We start from the raw sequence: 17,190 nt of genomic DNA, 5'->3' as shown, positions 1-17,190 counted from the left end.
GGATCAGTATGATATTTCAACACACTGCCTTTAGCACCCGGACCTAATTTATGGCTAATATAGTGTTGTTAATTATGTATATGGTTAGTAGCTTACTGATGAATATCAATCCTAATCAGTCATCATATCTAAGGTGTTAAGCAGAATCGACGTGTGTTGGTCCTCTCTTCCCTCCCCACCACGCCCCTTTACAACCAAAGACCACTCCTTCCCACTATCCCTCCTATCCCCCCCTCCCCGCCCTCCTCACCCCCCCTCTCCCCTCCACCCTCCCCCAGACCGAGCCTAGGGCTATGCTACACTACACTATATATATTAATATATTATTATATATATATATATATATATATATATATATATATATATATATATATATATATATATATATATATATATATATATATATATATAACTTTTTTAGTATAGTAAGTGTAATGTAAATAATCGTATACACGATGTACATATATATATATATATATACGATGTACTACGTATTATATAGTAATGACATATGTATGATGGATAAATATATATGTTTAATATTAAAAATAATAAATATAGACATATAAAATAAATAAATATCAACAAAATAAAGAGACAATAAGTTGACATTTATGATGAATATGTACTATTACATAAGTAATAAATGTAATAACAGTAACAGAGACCAGTAATAAAGGTAATAATGTTAGTAAGAAGTACATCGTGTAATGCAACATGACCTTAACTATCACAATGACTGCATATATACTATGTGGTACAGTCAACATACAGTAATTATATACGTGAAATACGTCTTGCCTCCATGGAACTAGTTAAATACGTCTTCTTACCATCTACATATATAACATTCTAACATATAATTATACTATATATAACACATACATATAATATGAGGAATAATATATAGATGAGGGGGAGAAGAGAAGGGGAGGGAGGAGAGGAGGATAGCGAGAAGTAAGGGGAGTAGAGGAGGGAGGAATAGAGTTGGGGGGGTGCAGAGGGGGGAGCTTTCCTTTGGGTGCGGGTCGGGGGGGGGCGTCAGGTTTGTGGTATTTTGTCATGTCTACACTCGTCACATAAATTTTACACAGCATATAAATTAAGTAATATAAATTAGTAAAGTAAAGTGGTAGGTAATTACTGAATCCAAGATTCGTTTAGGAGGTCAATCGCTGAAATGCTGATTTGATGATTTGTCTGCCGATAGTAGTCCTAAATGTGTCAAGAGTGGGACTATTAACTACATGAGATGGGAGATGATTCCACTCTTGGATGCTGCGGGGAAAGAATGAATATTTGAATATATAAAATCAGTGTATGTCTGGTAAGTGTGGTATCTAGGGTTGTGGCTGCCTCTAGTGGATCGCGTAGTTATCGGGTGTAAATAAGTGTCTTTGTTTATGTTTATTAGCACGGGTGAAACGGATGTGATGGTACCTATTTGTCTGGTCTATTTGAAATAATTACCAAGTAATGTGAACCATCACTTATTTACTAACCAAAGTTTCTCCTTGGTGGGGCGTAGTGGTCGCACTGGTTGGCCCCAGCCAGTTATGGCGTATTCAAGTATTTATAGGGGCACCATCTTGCTTGGCTCATGCTCCCCGCCGGTGTTCATCTTTGAATCTCTCTTTAGAGAGAATCTAGAGTCCTACCTGATGAAAGCTGTCATTTTGCTGACTGGTTAAACCCCTTCAAAATCTTGGAGGAAGAATAGGTGGAGTGGCCCTCAGCAGGCGCCTCTCTTCACTGTGAGGTGAAGCATGGGGGGTAGGGGTGGGCGGAGCTTAGCCGGTGAGCAAGTCATTGGCAAAACATTGGCTTTCTCGCTCCCAGAACGTCGGAGTAAGCTTGTCTGCCTTATTGCTTCCACATATCATATGTTTTTAGTTATTCAACTGTTGCAGTATATGCATTAAGGATCTATGTACATGTTTTCATAGAAAAAAACACCAGCATTTCCTTGTCTTTATTCCGTAAAAGCTGAGGTGAAATGTTCCACACCCGCCTTGATCCCTCACTTCCTCTGTATAGTATTCATTATATATTGACCATGGCCTCACTTTTAATGCAGAAGGATGTACAGCCTTCTATGTAGAGCATCTCGGATGTGATCAAAACTCACTACGAGAAAACAGAAGGAAGTATTTGGGGAGGGAGGAGAAAAATTCACCCATGCGCAATAATAGTCTTTAGTTGACTCAACGTCAACCAACCGTGTTACACAATCATGTATGTCATTGTTAGAGGTATATTAACCAGCAAAAATAAGGATTACTTTAGGCATTTGGGTTTGAGTCTTGGTGCAAAGCCAGATTCTTTAAATTTATTTATAAAATTGTACGGGCCATGAACACATCGTGTACGAGCCGTAACCCCCTATGGAGAAATAATATTCTCTGGGGAAGCTCAACAGATATATATATATATATATATATATATATATATATATATATATATATATATATATAGATATATATATATATATATATATATATATATATATATATATATATATATATATATATATATATATATATATATATATATATATATATATATATATATATATATATATATATATATATATATATATATATATATATATATATATACACGGTATATGAACAAGGGATGGGGAGGGGGGGGTGATGATTTCCTAGAAATCAATAGGGGGCATAATGTAAAAAAGCTTGGTAATCACTGATCTAGAGAGAGAGAGAGAGAGCACTCGTTAGACAAATAAATATGTCTATAAATGGCTTCACTGTTCCCTCATTCTAATAATATGTGCATGTAGTCTCTCACCAGACCACTCTCTTTAGATCCACTCTTCTTGCTTTTGCCAATAGATTTATTTCAGTAGGTTTTTGTATTACATAGGCTCTTTGTACCACCCTTATTAGCTCCACCTTACTAAATGTGACCCCACCTTGGCACACTTCTTGTTTTACCATCACATGACTTCTGCACCACCTCCTAGCAACACTGTGCACCCTCACCTGTGTTCTTTTGCATCATCATTTTCTTTATTGTCACCTTTTATCTTTATGCACCTCTTCATAGTTCCTCATCAACGCTGAATACCTCAGCTTGTGGTCTTTTAAATGATAACTTCTTTTGTTCTCACCTTTAATCTTTCCTGCTCATCACTAAGAACTCTCCATATGCTGCATGTAATTATTCATATCGAGCAACTATCTCTTTTTACTCACCATAAAAATATATAGTTATATACAAACCCATGAAAAATACTGAATAAGGAGATTAAAAAGCCACTTTCGCATATTTTCTATTTAATATCAATAAAGTATTCTTGAGAACGACTGCTCACTCGTATACACTTATAAAAATACTGTAGTGCGGTGACAGCCTGATGGGCGAACCTCCCATAACTCCCTCTGCGAAAGGGGTACCTCTTTGGCCGACTGGTTAAGGAGTGGCTCTCCCGTCTCGCTGGTCGTGGGTTCGATCCCCGGCGCCGGCAAAACGTTTCCTTGTCTGGATTAATTTCTCGTGTGTTTCGTTACACACGGTGGTCGTGTGAGAGTGTAGTAAAGAGAAAATTCTGGCCTAACAATACAACGTAGGTAGCTACCTACTATTACACAGGGAATACCAGAGCATGCAGTTTACCATCCATTGACTAAGGGAAGGAGGTGGAAAGTATACAAGAATTCTATTTAAACAGTAAGAAAAACGGTTTACTGTAAAATAAATATTCTAAAAGTCAAATATTTTTTTACAATGAAACAATTGTATTAAAAACTTGGAAGATCAACGTACAATAAAAGAATCATTTTAGATATCAGGTAAGAAAAACTGTTTGCAGTAAAAGAACTGCCTTCATAAAAGCAATACAATATATGTAGCTACCGCCTATTTCACAGAGGGAGTATCAATGCATGCACTTTAGCTTCCCATGACTAGGGGAAGGAGGTCAAAAGTAGACAGTAGTACTATATACACTGAACTATCTTAAAAACAAAGTAAGAAAAACAATTGCTGCATAAAAACGAATATCACAAACATAAAAACTACGCATATACTCTGTGTTTGAACATTTCTTTTTAAATAATGTCTAATAAAGTAGCCATAAAAGCAATAGCACTATATGATAATAATATTTAATTGAAGTATAAAACCACTTGTGAGCAAACTATAGCAAGAATAACGAGGAACATGAATCTGTGTGGATACTGCTGGCATGTGTCCGCCGCCCCTGCCCTGAACAGTCTCAAAACCCTTGTATTCACGAGGCTGGTGCTAGCTGGGATATGCAACATCAAGGAATGCTCCCACTTCCTTGTAGAGGCTCGTCGCCATTAAAACACTAAGTCTTCCGAGCAGTAATAATCACATGAGCACTTGTGTAGCTTCTACTTTAACCCTGGAGAGGCAGACAAGGCTTCCTGATGCCTAGTGCTGGGAAAAAAAAAGCCGACTTAGAAGCAATCAAGAGGGAGATGTTGATTAGAAATGTGTGGACGTGGATGTGGATGTGTGTGTGTAAAACATGTATAAGTAGTTTTTTAAATGAAATAGAAAACAAAGGAAAAAGTAAAACCATGATACATAAGCTGAAAGCAGAACAGTTCAACTCACCTCTCTGCGGCACCGCTTGCTGGGGGGTGCTGGTGACTCCCCTCGATGCTGCTTGGAGACAAATGAGTTGTGCCAATGACTGCTGCTGCTACTAGGGGTAGGCAAACTCATCCCCTGTAGAAGAGAGTGGGGTAGTAAGTGATTAAGCCTTTTATGTCATGGTGAGAAGAGTGATCACAAATGTATGATAGATAAAATACTTGCTTTTTGACCATAAGCCTTGAAGGAATGGAAATGTATAATGCAGACTCAATTACCTTTCAGTTTGGTATTAAATGATGTGGTCTAAGTTCAACCCTCAACTTACTTTCCTTACAAAGCCTCTGCCTCCCACTAACAAAACTTAGAAACCTGTCTGTTGAAGGAAGGCAGATAAAACTTTTCAAAATATATGAGTGAACACTATAGGATCTCACCTGACCAGCTACTTTGGTGACCTTGAAGTCAGGCCATGCAGGATCCATGGCTCTCACTCTCTTGTCCAGTGGAATCAACACTTCAGAAGGAAAGTGCCCATTCCAGCTGAGGCGGGTTGTTTGCAGCAGTACCCGGACATCCTCCTTAGCCTGCGGGGACAACATATATTAATGGAGGAAACTTCCTCAAAAACAGTGACACCAAAAAATGAATGCAGTTCGTATTTTTAAAATAACATAAAATTGCTAGTAGTACGTAATTAGCATTACAGCCAACCCGTCACACTCAAGAAACTGGAGATGGATATAATAATGATGGATGAGGTAATGCCTAACTAACAATAATCTATGAACAATAACAGGGCCGATTATTAGAAAAAATAATAATAAAATAGTAATATTAATTATACTACTGTCACCAATGTTCCAGATCAGTAGCATCCTACTCATCCTGACTGTTGCAATAATAAGCTCTTCCTTTATAAAGAATCTCTCCCATTATAATTAGCAGTCCACCTCGGCCATGCTCCACAGCAAAGACTGCCACAAAGATAAGCTCTCCCTCTAGACTCTCGCCCGACACCATTAGTGTTTCTGCTCAACAACATCCCACAGCAGTGACTGCTACAACTCTAAACTTTTTCATTTCCCTTTCTCCCATCATTATTATTATTCAAGATCAGTAGCATCTCCTCATCCCAACTGCTACGATAACAAGCTCTGTATCGTCTCTCTCCCACACCATCACTATGATTTCAGATAAGTAGCATCCCCCACTGTTACAGCAATAGGCTCTTCCTCTAAAATCTCTCAAATTCATTAGTATCAAAGCTCAGCTGTGTGGAACCATTCCAAATGCTACAACTAACCTCTATGAACATTCTGCAGAAGATGTCGCTGACTCGGGACTGAATAATATCTGTGAAGGGACTGCCCACATTCTTGAAGATGGAGTCAAGCAGAAACAGTCCCAGCATCTTGTCCTCACTCTGCGTCTGCTGCAATTATGGATATATCATGAGACATTACTGAAGACAGCAGTGTAGTATAACTTACATACAAATATCAAACATTTATAAAGCTCTATTAAAGACTCATATCCAATCCAGTAAATGACCCATGTACAAGTAAGTCACATGATAATAACAGCTTCAATTATGAAAAAAATTATCGATTACACACTCATGTGTAGGCACTGGTCTGTCTGTGTGTGTGTGTGTGTGTGTGGGGGGGGGAGAGAGAGAGAGAGAGAGAGAGAGAGAGAGAGAGAGAGAGAGATTGTAACCATTAAATTTTCAAGAAAGGAGAGAAATATCCAATCCAGATATGCATTGGCAAAGTGACACAATTAATATTTTGCTGAGCTTGCTTAGAAGTACTAAAGAAATCAGAGTGGGATGATATGGGCGTTAAAATAGATAAGATTTACAGATGATATAGTCTTACTAAGTGAGCCTCAGGAAAACGTGCAGGAAATGATTGAGGAACTTGACAGAGAGAGTCTGAAGTAGGGTTGAAGATAAGTATGAAGAAAACAAAGGTGATAGATACTTAATGAGCAGATGGCAGGAAAACAAACAATTATCAGGACAAAACTCTTGAGATAAGGGAACACACATATCTAGAAGTCCTGGAGAAACAATTTGTGCAAACCCAGATCATAACTAGATAGCTTACCGAGTCAATGTATTCAACAATAGCGTTGACAACACCCTGGGCGTAGGCACCTAAACACTTTGCCTGGTCCGTTAAAGAGAACATAACTTTCTTGGAACCTTTCAGCCACTTGAGGGAAGCCTTGAAGACTTGGAGAGATGCCATCTGGAGGAGTAGCGAGAAATATGTCATTAACAAAAATGTATATCTACCTTATTGATAAATGTAGAGCAGCCTCTGACAGGAGGGTGTGATACTGTCCATCAAGGAGAACATATGTCCATCTAAGGCAAACTTTGCTATGGTCATGCAAGAGGTGGAAACAACACGGATTAACTTACCTCTCTGTGGCACCGCTTGCTGGTGTGCGCTGGCGACTCCTCTCGATGACGTTTGGAGACAGATGAGCTGTGTCGACGATGTCTGTCCCTTGACGAAGAAAACTCCTTCATAAGGGTGTGCCTAGGGCTGCTAGCAGTGACCTCAGCAGGCTCTGAGATGACAGGGTTTGGATGTGTGGCACTTGATGAAGAAGACTCATTGCTTATTGGTTGCCCAGGACTACCATCAGTGACCTCACCAGGCTCTGAGATGAGAGAGTTTTGATGTGTGGCACTTGATGAAGAAGACTCATTCCATAGTGGTTGGCCAGGACTACCATCAGTGACCTCATCAGGCTCTGAGATGAAAGAGTTTTGAAGTGTGGCACTTGATGAAGAAGACTCATTCCATAGTGGTTGCCCAGGACTACCATCAGTGACCTCATCAGGCTCTGAGATGAAAGAGTTTTGATGTGTGGCACTTGATGAAGAAGACTCATTCCACAGTGGTTGCCCAGGACTACCATCAGTGACCTCATCAGGCTCTGAGATGAAAGAGTTTTGATGTGTGGCACTTGATGAAGAAGACTCATTCCATAGTGGTTGCCCAGGACTACCATCAGTGACCTCATCAGGCTCTGAGATGACAGGGTTTTGATGTGTGGCACATGAAGAAGACTCATTCCTTCTTGGTTGCCCAGGACCACCACCAGTGACATCATCAGGCTCTGAGATGACAGGGTTTTGATGTGTGGCACTTGATGAAGAAGACTCATTCCTTATTGGTTGCCCAGGACCACCACCAGTGACCTCAGAAGAGCCTGGGATGAAACCCACATCTGAGGGTGAAGCGCCAGGTGTAAGAAAGACTGAAGCAGTAGTGCACTCTGTGGGCGAGACCACTCGTTGAAGAAGATCCCCAACGTTGGTGAATTGGGGCCATGGCTCCTTGCGTTGCTTGTCTCCTCTATATACCAACTTGAATTGCAGTTGGTTTGTGCTGGGTTCTTCATGGATGCTAGTCACTGCAGGAGAGACAATGTTATCACGGCTGCTGCTGGCACTGCTCCTTGGGGCAGGCACACCCACCACCTGTAAGAGAGAGAGAGAGTAATAAGTGCATAAGCCTTATATTTCATGGTGAAAAGAGGCATTACAATTGCATGAGAGATACATTACTTCCTATCTGACCACATCCTTGAAGAAATGGATGCAGGATATGGTACCTCAAAAATGGACGCAGGAAAGTAGAAATATTTTACTTACTCTTAAGTACACCTCTACAAATGTATTAAAACAAAAGCAGACATAACTGTATGTTCAATAGTACATGGTGAGGGCTAAATTCAACCCTCATCAATTTACAGTGCTTATATCGACTCTGCCACCCGTTAACAAGACTTGAAACCTTTATGTTTAATGATGGCAGATAAACCTTTTCAAACTATTGAAAAGTGAACACAAGGGTCTCACCTGACCAGCTACCTTGGTGACCTTGAAGTCAGGCCATGCAGGATCCATGGCTCTCACTCTGATATCCAGTGGAATCAAGACTTCAGAAGGAAAGTGCTGACTCCAGCTGAGGCGGGTCGTATGCAGCAGTACCCGGATATCCTTCTCAGCCTGCGGGGACAACACATATTAATGGAGGAAATTTCCTCAGGAACAGTGACACCCAAAATGAGTGCAGCATTTCTAAAATAACATAAAATTACTTGTCATAATTAGCATCACAGCCAACATGCCTCTATCAGGAAACTGAAGATGGATATTAAGTGATGGATGATACAATGCAAAAATAACAGAAATTCACTATCATAGACATTGATAATAATAACAAATAACCATAATAATGTTAATAAAATGCTGCTACTACCACTACTACTGATAATAATAATAATAAAAATAGTGTAGTGACATTTTCGACATGTTGGGTAAAGGAAGAGGCGCACGGGTGCGCTGCACATTAATATCCTGATCCAGACACGTGTGTACTAAGGTGAGTATTTTCGACTAGCTTTGCTTTCGCTTCTTCATGGGAACTGAGGTGGGTTAGGTGTCATCCTACCAAATCCATGTCACATGAGATGCACCATTCACTGCTCAGAGGAAAGATCAGATCAGGTCACATCCCTTTAGCAATCTCCCGGCGGCCAGCGGGGTGGTACTATTCAAGGGTACTATTGCTCACCTCCCAGGCCGCGTTGTTCTTAGACCAGTGGCTGCACAAACCTTGGCAGCAGGCACGGCCCATACCACTATGTGCTGTTCTTTTGTTGATGTTGCAATTCGTGGTGATGCATAACACCTCCTTCACCTTTCTCTCTATTCTGCGCAGGCCACTTTCCAGCACCTTTGCACCATCCCACTTTGGCAAGTGGCCATTCCTGTCAGTATGGTCAGCCAGGGCACTGACTAGGCAGTGGTGCCTTACCCCCACCCTATGTTCCTTAAGCCTAATATCTAGGCCGCTGCTGGTTTCATTGAAGTAGCTGCACTCATCCCCGCTGCAGGGTATTTGGTACACAACACTGTCCTGATACTCACCTGCACCACTATTCACCGACTCTTCGACCCCTCGATCCAGATCAATTATTAGATGGTCCATTTAATGGAAGGCCTTCCCTAGAAGCTGTGCTAGGTCTGACTCAGCAACAATCAGATATTTCCATTGTGTCTTTTCTCACGGAAAAGAAAGATACAATGATAATATACCTGATTGTCCTTCAGTTGAACCTGACACAGCCTGCAGGGAAAGCCTTATGTCAGGTGAGCCACCCAATGTCCTGTGCAGGGGGTCAATGAGTCGGTGTACTGGGGCGGAAAAGTAGCGGGACAAAGAATAAGGACAGTGTTGTGTCTCAAATACTGTGCAGAGGGTGTGAGTGCAGTTACTTTGATGAGACCAGCAGGGGCCTGGATGTTAGGATTAAGGAACACAGGGCAGACGTAAGGAACCACCGCCAAACCAGTGCCCAGGTCGACAACGTTGACATGCAGGAATGGCCGCCAAAGTGGGATCGTGCAAAGGTGCAAGAGCAGAATAGAGACAAAGGTGAAGGAAGCTTTACACATCGCCACAGACCGCAACATTAACAAAAGGACCGGAAACGTGGTATGGGCCGTGTCTGCTGCCGCTGTCGTGAGAGCAACACGGCCCGGGGAGGGGGGGCGGGAGATTGCTCCCTCTAGCCCGGGAAAAGAGCGAAAGTAACAAATCGCTGCTCGGCGAACGGGGCGACTCATGTGACATGTATATGGTAGGAGTCTGAGCCAGCTCAGTTCCCCTCAAGAAGAAAAAGCCAAACTAGTCACAATTAAAGTCATCTTAGTACACCTGTGTTTCCTTCCTCTTCTGGATGATGTTAACAATAATAATAATAATACTGACAATAGAAAAATATAATTTATGATGATGGCAATGAAGATAATATTAAATAGTTATAACTATCATAAAAATAATAATATCAACAAAAACTATACATACTCCTCCTAGTCTCCTACTATTAGCAATAATGCTAAAAATAAGATCACAATAATATCAGTAATTTCAAAGACAGAAAGAAGAGTGAACCAAGTGACTTTTCTTTCCTGCTTCTCAAATGGTTTGTTTCTTTATCCTACTTAATCATTCTACTCCTTTCCTCTAGAACCTCTCCCATTATCAATAGTATTCAAACACACCCACACCCCATCACCCTGACTGCTACAACAATAAGCTTCCTCTAGAACCTCTCCAATTGTCATTAGTATACTCCAGCTCACCCACACCCCATCACCCTGACTGCTACAACAATAAGCTTCCTCTAGAACCTCTCCAATTGTCATTAGTATACTCCAGCTCACCCACACCCCATCATCCTGACTGCTACAACAATAAGCTTCCTCTAGAACCTCTCCAATTGTCATTAGTATACTCCAGCTCACCCACACCCCATCATCCTGACTGCTATAACAATAAGCTTCCTCTAGAACCTCTCCCATTATCATTAGTATTCAAACACACCCACACCCCACCAATCTGCCTGCTACTAATCTTCCTCTAGAACCTCTCCCATTGCCATTACCTAGTATTCCAGCTCACCCACACCCCAGCACCGTGAGTGCTACGACAATAAGCTTCCTCTAGAATATCTCCTATTATCATTGGTATTCCAGCTCATCCACACCGCCACAACTAACCTGCATGAAAATTCTGCAGAAGACGTCGCTGACTCGGGACTGAATAATCTCTGTGAAGGGCTGGCCCACACTCTTGACGATGGAGTCTAGGAGGTACAGGCCCGGCATCTTGTCGTCACTCTGCGTCTGCTGCAATCATAAATATACCGTGAGACATCGCATAAATACTTGATATTTATAAAGATCTTATAAAGGGTAATTTTCAATCCTAAAAGCAAAAACCGAAGTACCAGCAAGTCACAAAATATAAAATCCTTGATTTATCCCATTTATTCACTCATAGAGTTTAATGGTTGCTGTGAGAGAGAGAGAGAGAGAGAGAGAGAGAGAGAGAGAGAGAGAGAGAGAGAGAGAGAGAGAGAGAGAGAGAGAGAATAAAGCAACAATTAACTTCAAGAAAAGTGAGAAGCCTCTAATCATGAAAGGCGTTGGGCAAGATAACACAATATCTCCTTAATTACTCACACCTTGTTCAGAAGAAATATTCAAGATAAAAGACAAGGCTCTAAGGTATTTTTAATGATTATTAAAACTAAAAATTGGACTCGGGCAGGTCATGTCAAGATAGGGGAGGGTCAACAAAAGTAAGAGTGTCAACCCAATACCAGTAGAACTCAGGGCAAACGGAGGACAAGGTGCAAAGATACAATCAGAGCATTAGCCGGGGAAGTAGAGTATGTGAGATAGAGATGGCGAAAAGGGTTGGGGAAATCATGTGTCCTGTTGTAGTGGACTAATAAGCTGCAGATGATACTGAAAATATAATTACATGCAACTCTGCACGATGAAACACGTAATTACAGGACTATGCAATGATACATGACTATAGAAAGCTTACCGAGTCAATGGTTTCAACGATGGCGTCGACAACATCCTGGGCGTAGGCACCTAAACACTTTGCCTGGTCTGTTAACGATAGTATAACTCTCATGGAGCCTCTCAGTAACTTGAGGGAGGCCTTGAAGTCTTGGAGAGACACCATCTTGAGGGAATAACGACACACCACAAGCAACACAGAGGTGCACCGAAGAGACGTGACTTCGAGTGAGAAGCAAGAGCACGAGCAACACAGAGACCTCGTGTACAGCTCGGGGTTTTCACCTCAACTGACACAAATCTTACTCGAAAAACCCGCCAACGAAAGTAAGCTCCGCCTCCTCCTAGAGCGATGGCCAATCAGCGTCCCGCGATAGATTTAATCCGCGCTCCCCTCAGCCAATAGGCCAGCGCCCCTATCCCGTGTAGGCGATCCATCCAATCAGAGGGCTTCCCGCCAAAGTAGGCCGGCTCCAAGGATTCCGCGCGTCTTTTTGGTAAATCTTTTGATAAGCATGATACATAGATGTATGATGGACAGACACATAAGTGGAAAATTTACAACGGGAGTCACAAACGAAGTAGAATAAAGTCTTTTTTCCTTTTCATATTGTGAGAGAAAAGCAAGAAGTTTCCTTTGCAGCCTATTTGTTTATATATTTTACTTTTCCAAACAGGAAAATGGGAAGAAATGTCCATCATAAATGCACAACTAAAAACAAAAGCCTTGAATAATGTTCATCAAAAATAGGCACAAAAGAGAGGCAGGAACACAAGGAGGGAGAAACAGTGGGCAACCATAGCAACAGCAAGCTTGGCTATAACAAAAGCAGGATGGAACGTCAAATGTATAGGTAATTCCCCACCAGAGGGTTCAACCAAGGACAGTCACGCCGTATGTGTATTATCTTCCACAGCCACCCTCCGTATCGCAGGTCATGCAGGCAGGTAACCCCACCCCAACCCCTCCCACGCCACCATACACATACACGGGAGAGAGAACAGTCACGCCATTTATGTTAAACCTTCCACAGCTACCTGCACCTTCCCCTCTCAGGTCTTGAAGTCAGGTCAGCACCCCCCCCCACCCCCCACCCTCCTAACCCACCAAACACATACACGGGAGAGGAAACAGTCACGCCACATATGTTACATTCCACAGTGACCTGCACCTTCCCCCCTCAGGTCATGCAGTCAGGTAACCATCCCCCCCCCCCCCCGCGCCTAGCACCCCACCATACACATACATACACGGGAGAGAGAACAGTCACGCCATATTGTTACCTTGCACAGCTACCTGCACCTTCCCCCTTCAGGTCATGAAGTCAGGTCTCCTTCCCCCCCGCCCCCTCCCACCCCCACGGGGGAGAGAGAACAGTCACGCCGTATTACCTTAAATCGCCACCACCTGACTATCACAGGTCATACAGTCAGGTCACCATCCCACACCCACCCACACGAGAGAGAGAGAGAGAGAGAGAGAGAGAGAGAGAGAGAGAGAGAGAGAGAGAGAGAGAGAGAGAGAGAGAGAGAGAGAGAGAGAGAGAGAGAGAGAGAGAATATTGACGCGAAGGCGTTGTGTCAAGTGGATGATCTCGTAAGATTTTGTAAGCTTCGATATAATTTCAAGTTTTAGTTTTGGTGCCTCTGATGCACTGAATTTACGTGAGATGAAGAGTTTCCCACACCAGGCTGCTGTGTATTTATAGTCAGAGCCTTTTTTTCCTATGTGTGTGTGTGTGAGAGAGAGAGAGAGAGAGAGAGAGAGAGAGAGAGAGAGAGAGAGAGAGAGAGAGAGGTTGGTGGGGTTGGGTGAGAAGGAAAATTTTGGGGGTCTTGGGCGGCGGGGGTGCAGATGGAAAACAATGGAGGTTGTACGGCCAAGGCCACGGCTGGGCTCCACCTTAGTTGGGCGCGGTTGTGATTCCTTCCTATTCCCGTTACCTTTCATATATATATATATATATATATATATATATATATATATATATATATATATATATATATATATATATATATATATATATAAACCTCTGCAAGATCTGACTCTTATATTCTATGACAGGCGACGTATGTCACTTCATTTATTTTTACTTTTAGGTCTATGGAGCCGGTTGGCTTTTTTGGTGGGGCCTGGTGGTGGGTCCCACGCCGTTGTGGCGCATTCAAGTGTTTATAGGGGCGCCATTTTGCTTGGCTCATGCTGCCCCCCGGTGCTCACCTTTGAGCCTCTCTTTAGAGAGAGAATCTAGAGTCCTACCCGATGGAAGCTGTCATTTTGTTGTGACTGGCTGCACCATGGCCGTCGCTGAACCCCCTAAAAACTAGGCCTTAAAGCTACGCCCACATGACCTGCCCCGTCCGGTCCTCTGTGTGTATGTGTGTGTGTGTGTGAGAGAGAGAGAGAGAGAGAGAGAGAGAGAGAGAGAGAAAGGTGGGGTTGGGTGAGAAGGAAAAATTATGAGGTCTTGGGGGGCGGGGGCGGCGACAGAAAAAAGGTTGGGAACCACTGGTGAAGAAGGAAAACAATAGAGGGGGCTCGGCCAAGGCCACGACTGGGCTCCGCCTACTTCAGTTGCACCTTAGTCGGGCGCGGCCGTGATTGGCTGGAGTTGTTCAGCGCCTTTTAGCTCTGCCTTGAGCCTTGGAACCAGCGGTCTCGTCCCCTGCAAGATTACTCTCTCTCTCTCTCTCTCTCTCTCTCTCTCTCTCTCTCTCTCTTAACTCAATTTTCAGGCTCGTAATTCTAGACGACTTTTCTGGGGGGCTAGAGGGAATCATGGGTACGAGGTGGGGAGGAGGGGAGGTAGCGAGCAAGCGTATGTAGGGGAATTTTCTTTTTTTAAATAAGGACTTTGAGGGTCATTTTCCTGGCCGACACAGAAAACAGAGGGGGTGGTGCAATAGCCTCCCCCCCCCCCCAAGAAATTATGACCCTGAATTGTCTGTGTTTGTGTGTGTGTGTAATTCACCTCTTGGTCTGCTGTGGGTCTCTCTCGAGACAGCCAGCCGTTCCCCTACGGAAGGGCACAGAGCTCATAGTACCGATCTTTGGGTAGGACTGAGACCACTCACACACACAACAAATCAATTTCGGTTAATATAACGATTAATTTTAAAATATTCAAGCGAATTTTTTTTCCATACAATTACACTACCTACATTCATGTTATTGTAGACTTGCTTGGAGTTACACAATTCTATATGGGTAGAGTTAACCTACATAGTTATTTCCTAGGTAAGCTGTAGTGTTATAATTACTGCATTACACTTTTTACATACCTAACAGTATCCCCATTCTCTCTCTCTCTCTCTCTCTCTCTCTCTCTCTCTCTCTCTCTCTCTCTCTCTCTCTCTCTCACTGTAGTGTGTGTGTGTGTAAAGCAGGAACTGGATAATTCTGTAATTAAACCATCAACATAATTTTTTTTCAACATGTGGCTTATAGCGCCGGTAGGCTATTATACAGGGGCCTGATGGTCGGCCCAAGCCCGTCATGGCGCAGGCAATTGTTCATAGTGGAGCCATTAATTAGAGGGGTTCCATCCCCACAAAATTGCCAGTGATCGCTAGCTACGTTAACTAAAAATGAGTCAAGCCCTGTTGAAGGGATGAAGACTCGCACACTTTAAAAAAAAATATCACGTGATAAATCATGATGCACTGTGCCTATAGTCTACAAGACATTGGTCCCAAGTGTTAATGCTAACATTTTTCAGGTGAGTTGGCAAGAAACAATCTATCATTCAGTTATTACAAGCTAAATACTCGCACCTAAGCTTACACCATTCTCGCATTTTTATAATCTCCTGCCACATGTATAGCTTGAAACATTTTTCCAATAGATTCCGCGAAGACTAATGTTTAATCTGGAAAGTACCGAACAGAATCTAGTCAGTAGAGCTCGTAGTAAAGAGATTTAATAGGCCGAAACCCGCACAGTACCGAAAGGAGCCGCTGAGGGGGCAACCATAGCAACAGCAAGCTTGGCTATAACAAAAGCAGGACGGAACGTCAAATATCTTACCAACGAATGTGACGAAGAAATAATAAGTTTCCACATATCATTGACTAATATATCAATCAAGTGTTAACGGACATACATGCGGTGGATGAGTTACCGAAGACGACATTAAGCTTTTGGTGGCAAAATTTCCTGCCGCTTGGATATATAGGTAATTCCCCACCAGAGGGTTCAACTAAGAACAGTCACGCCATAATATAATGATGCCTTCCACAGCCACCACCTCCGTATCTCAGGTCATGCAGTCAGGTAACCCCCTCCCACCCAACCATACACATACACGGGAGAAAGAACATGCAGTCACGCCATATGTTGCCTTCCATAGCCACCACTTCCGCATCTCAGGTTATGAAATCAGGTAACCCCCCCCCACCTCCTACCCCACGGGGGAGAGAGAACAGTCACGCCATATTTTATTACCACCTGCCCATCACAGGTCATGCAGTCAGGTCACCATCCCACACCCACACGAGAGAGAGAGAGAGAGAGAGAGAGAATATTGACGCGAAGGCGTTGTGTCAAGTGGATGATCTCGTAAGATTTTGGAAGCTTCGATACAATTTCAAGTTTTAGTTTTGGTGATTCTGATGCACTGAATTTACGTGAGATGAAGAGTTTCCCACACCAGGCTGCTGTGTATTTATAGTCAGAGCCTTTTTTTCCTGTGTGTGTGTGTGTGTGTGTGTGTGTGTGTGTTGTTAAAGATTTACTCCTAGTATCACTAGGGGAACGGGCCGTTGTCCGAGGGTAAAAAGAGGGTAAAAATGCTCCCTCCCTGCGCGGGGGAGCACGGACTGAGCCTAATAGCTAGGGATGGGCAAGCACCGTTAATTTGAGTACCGGTAGTACCGGTACCGAAAACTCAAGTACCGTTAGTACCGGTACCGGTACCCGAAGGAGTTTTTTTTTCTTAATGACTTCTGATGAAATTCCCAAATAAATTTCCTGTAAAGAAAACTCTCTCTCTCTCCTTCAACTTAATATCAACTAGAGTAGAAATGCAACGTTTAGGTGCCTTCTGATTAATGTAAAATCACAGTATCCCCACTCTCTCTCTCTCTCTCTCTCTCTCTCTCTCTCTCTCTCTCTCTCTCTCTGTAGTGTGTGTGTGTGTCCAGACCACCTAGTCTGGACCATGGGGTCTGTGTGGTCTGATTTTCTATGTAAA

General features: G+C 42.7%; 1 protein-coding gene across 14 annotated transcripts in view; it reads right to left on the bottom strand.

Annotated features, from left to right (window-relative positions):
• Positions 1-17,190, bottom strand: part of LOC126998905 (nucleoporin NDC1-like) — an 81,435-nt gene that overhangs the window by 40,505 nt on the left and 23,740 nt on the right. The window contains exons 6-13 of one of the 14 annotated variants that reach the window (XM_050861112.1): positions 11,183-11,311; positions 8,474-8,623; positions 7,442-8,092; positions 7,022-7,348; positions 6,702-6,845; positions 5,894-6,022; positions 5,025-5,174; positions 4,609-4,722 (exon numbers count right to left, since the gene is read on the bottom strand). In XM_050861112.1, the coding sequence (XP_050717069.1) occupies positions 4,609-4,722; positions 5,025-5,174; positions 5,894-6,022; positions 6,702-6,845; positions 7,022-7,348; positions 7,442-8,092; positions 8,474-8,623; positions 11,183-11,311 (1,794 nt within the window). Of the gene's footprint in view, positions 1-3,291; positions 4,429-4,608; positions 4,723-5,024; positions 5,175-5,893; positions 6,023-6,701; positions 6,846-7,021; positions 8,093-8,473; positions 8,624-11,182; positions 11,312-12,020; positions 12,226-17,190 lie in introns of those variants that run through there. The other 13 variants (XM_050861113.1, XM_050861114.1, XM_050861121.1 and 10 more) reach the window with 13 other exon arrangements.

This window comes from Eriocheir sinensis, chromosome 15, assembly GCF_024679095.1.
Source record: "Eriocheir sinensis breed Jianghai 21 chromosome 15, ASM2467909v1, whole genome shotgun sequence".
Taxonomy (NCBI): domain Eukaryota; kingdom Metazoa; phylum Arthropoda; class Malacostraca; order Decapoda; family Varunidae; genus Eriocheir; species Eriocheir sinensis.
The sequence above is the reverse complement of the archived record's forward strand: the minus strand, read 5'-3'. Positions and strand labels throughout refer to the sequence as shown.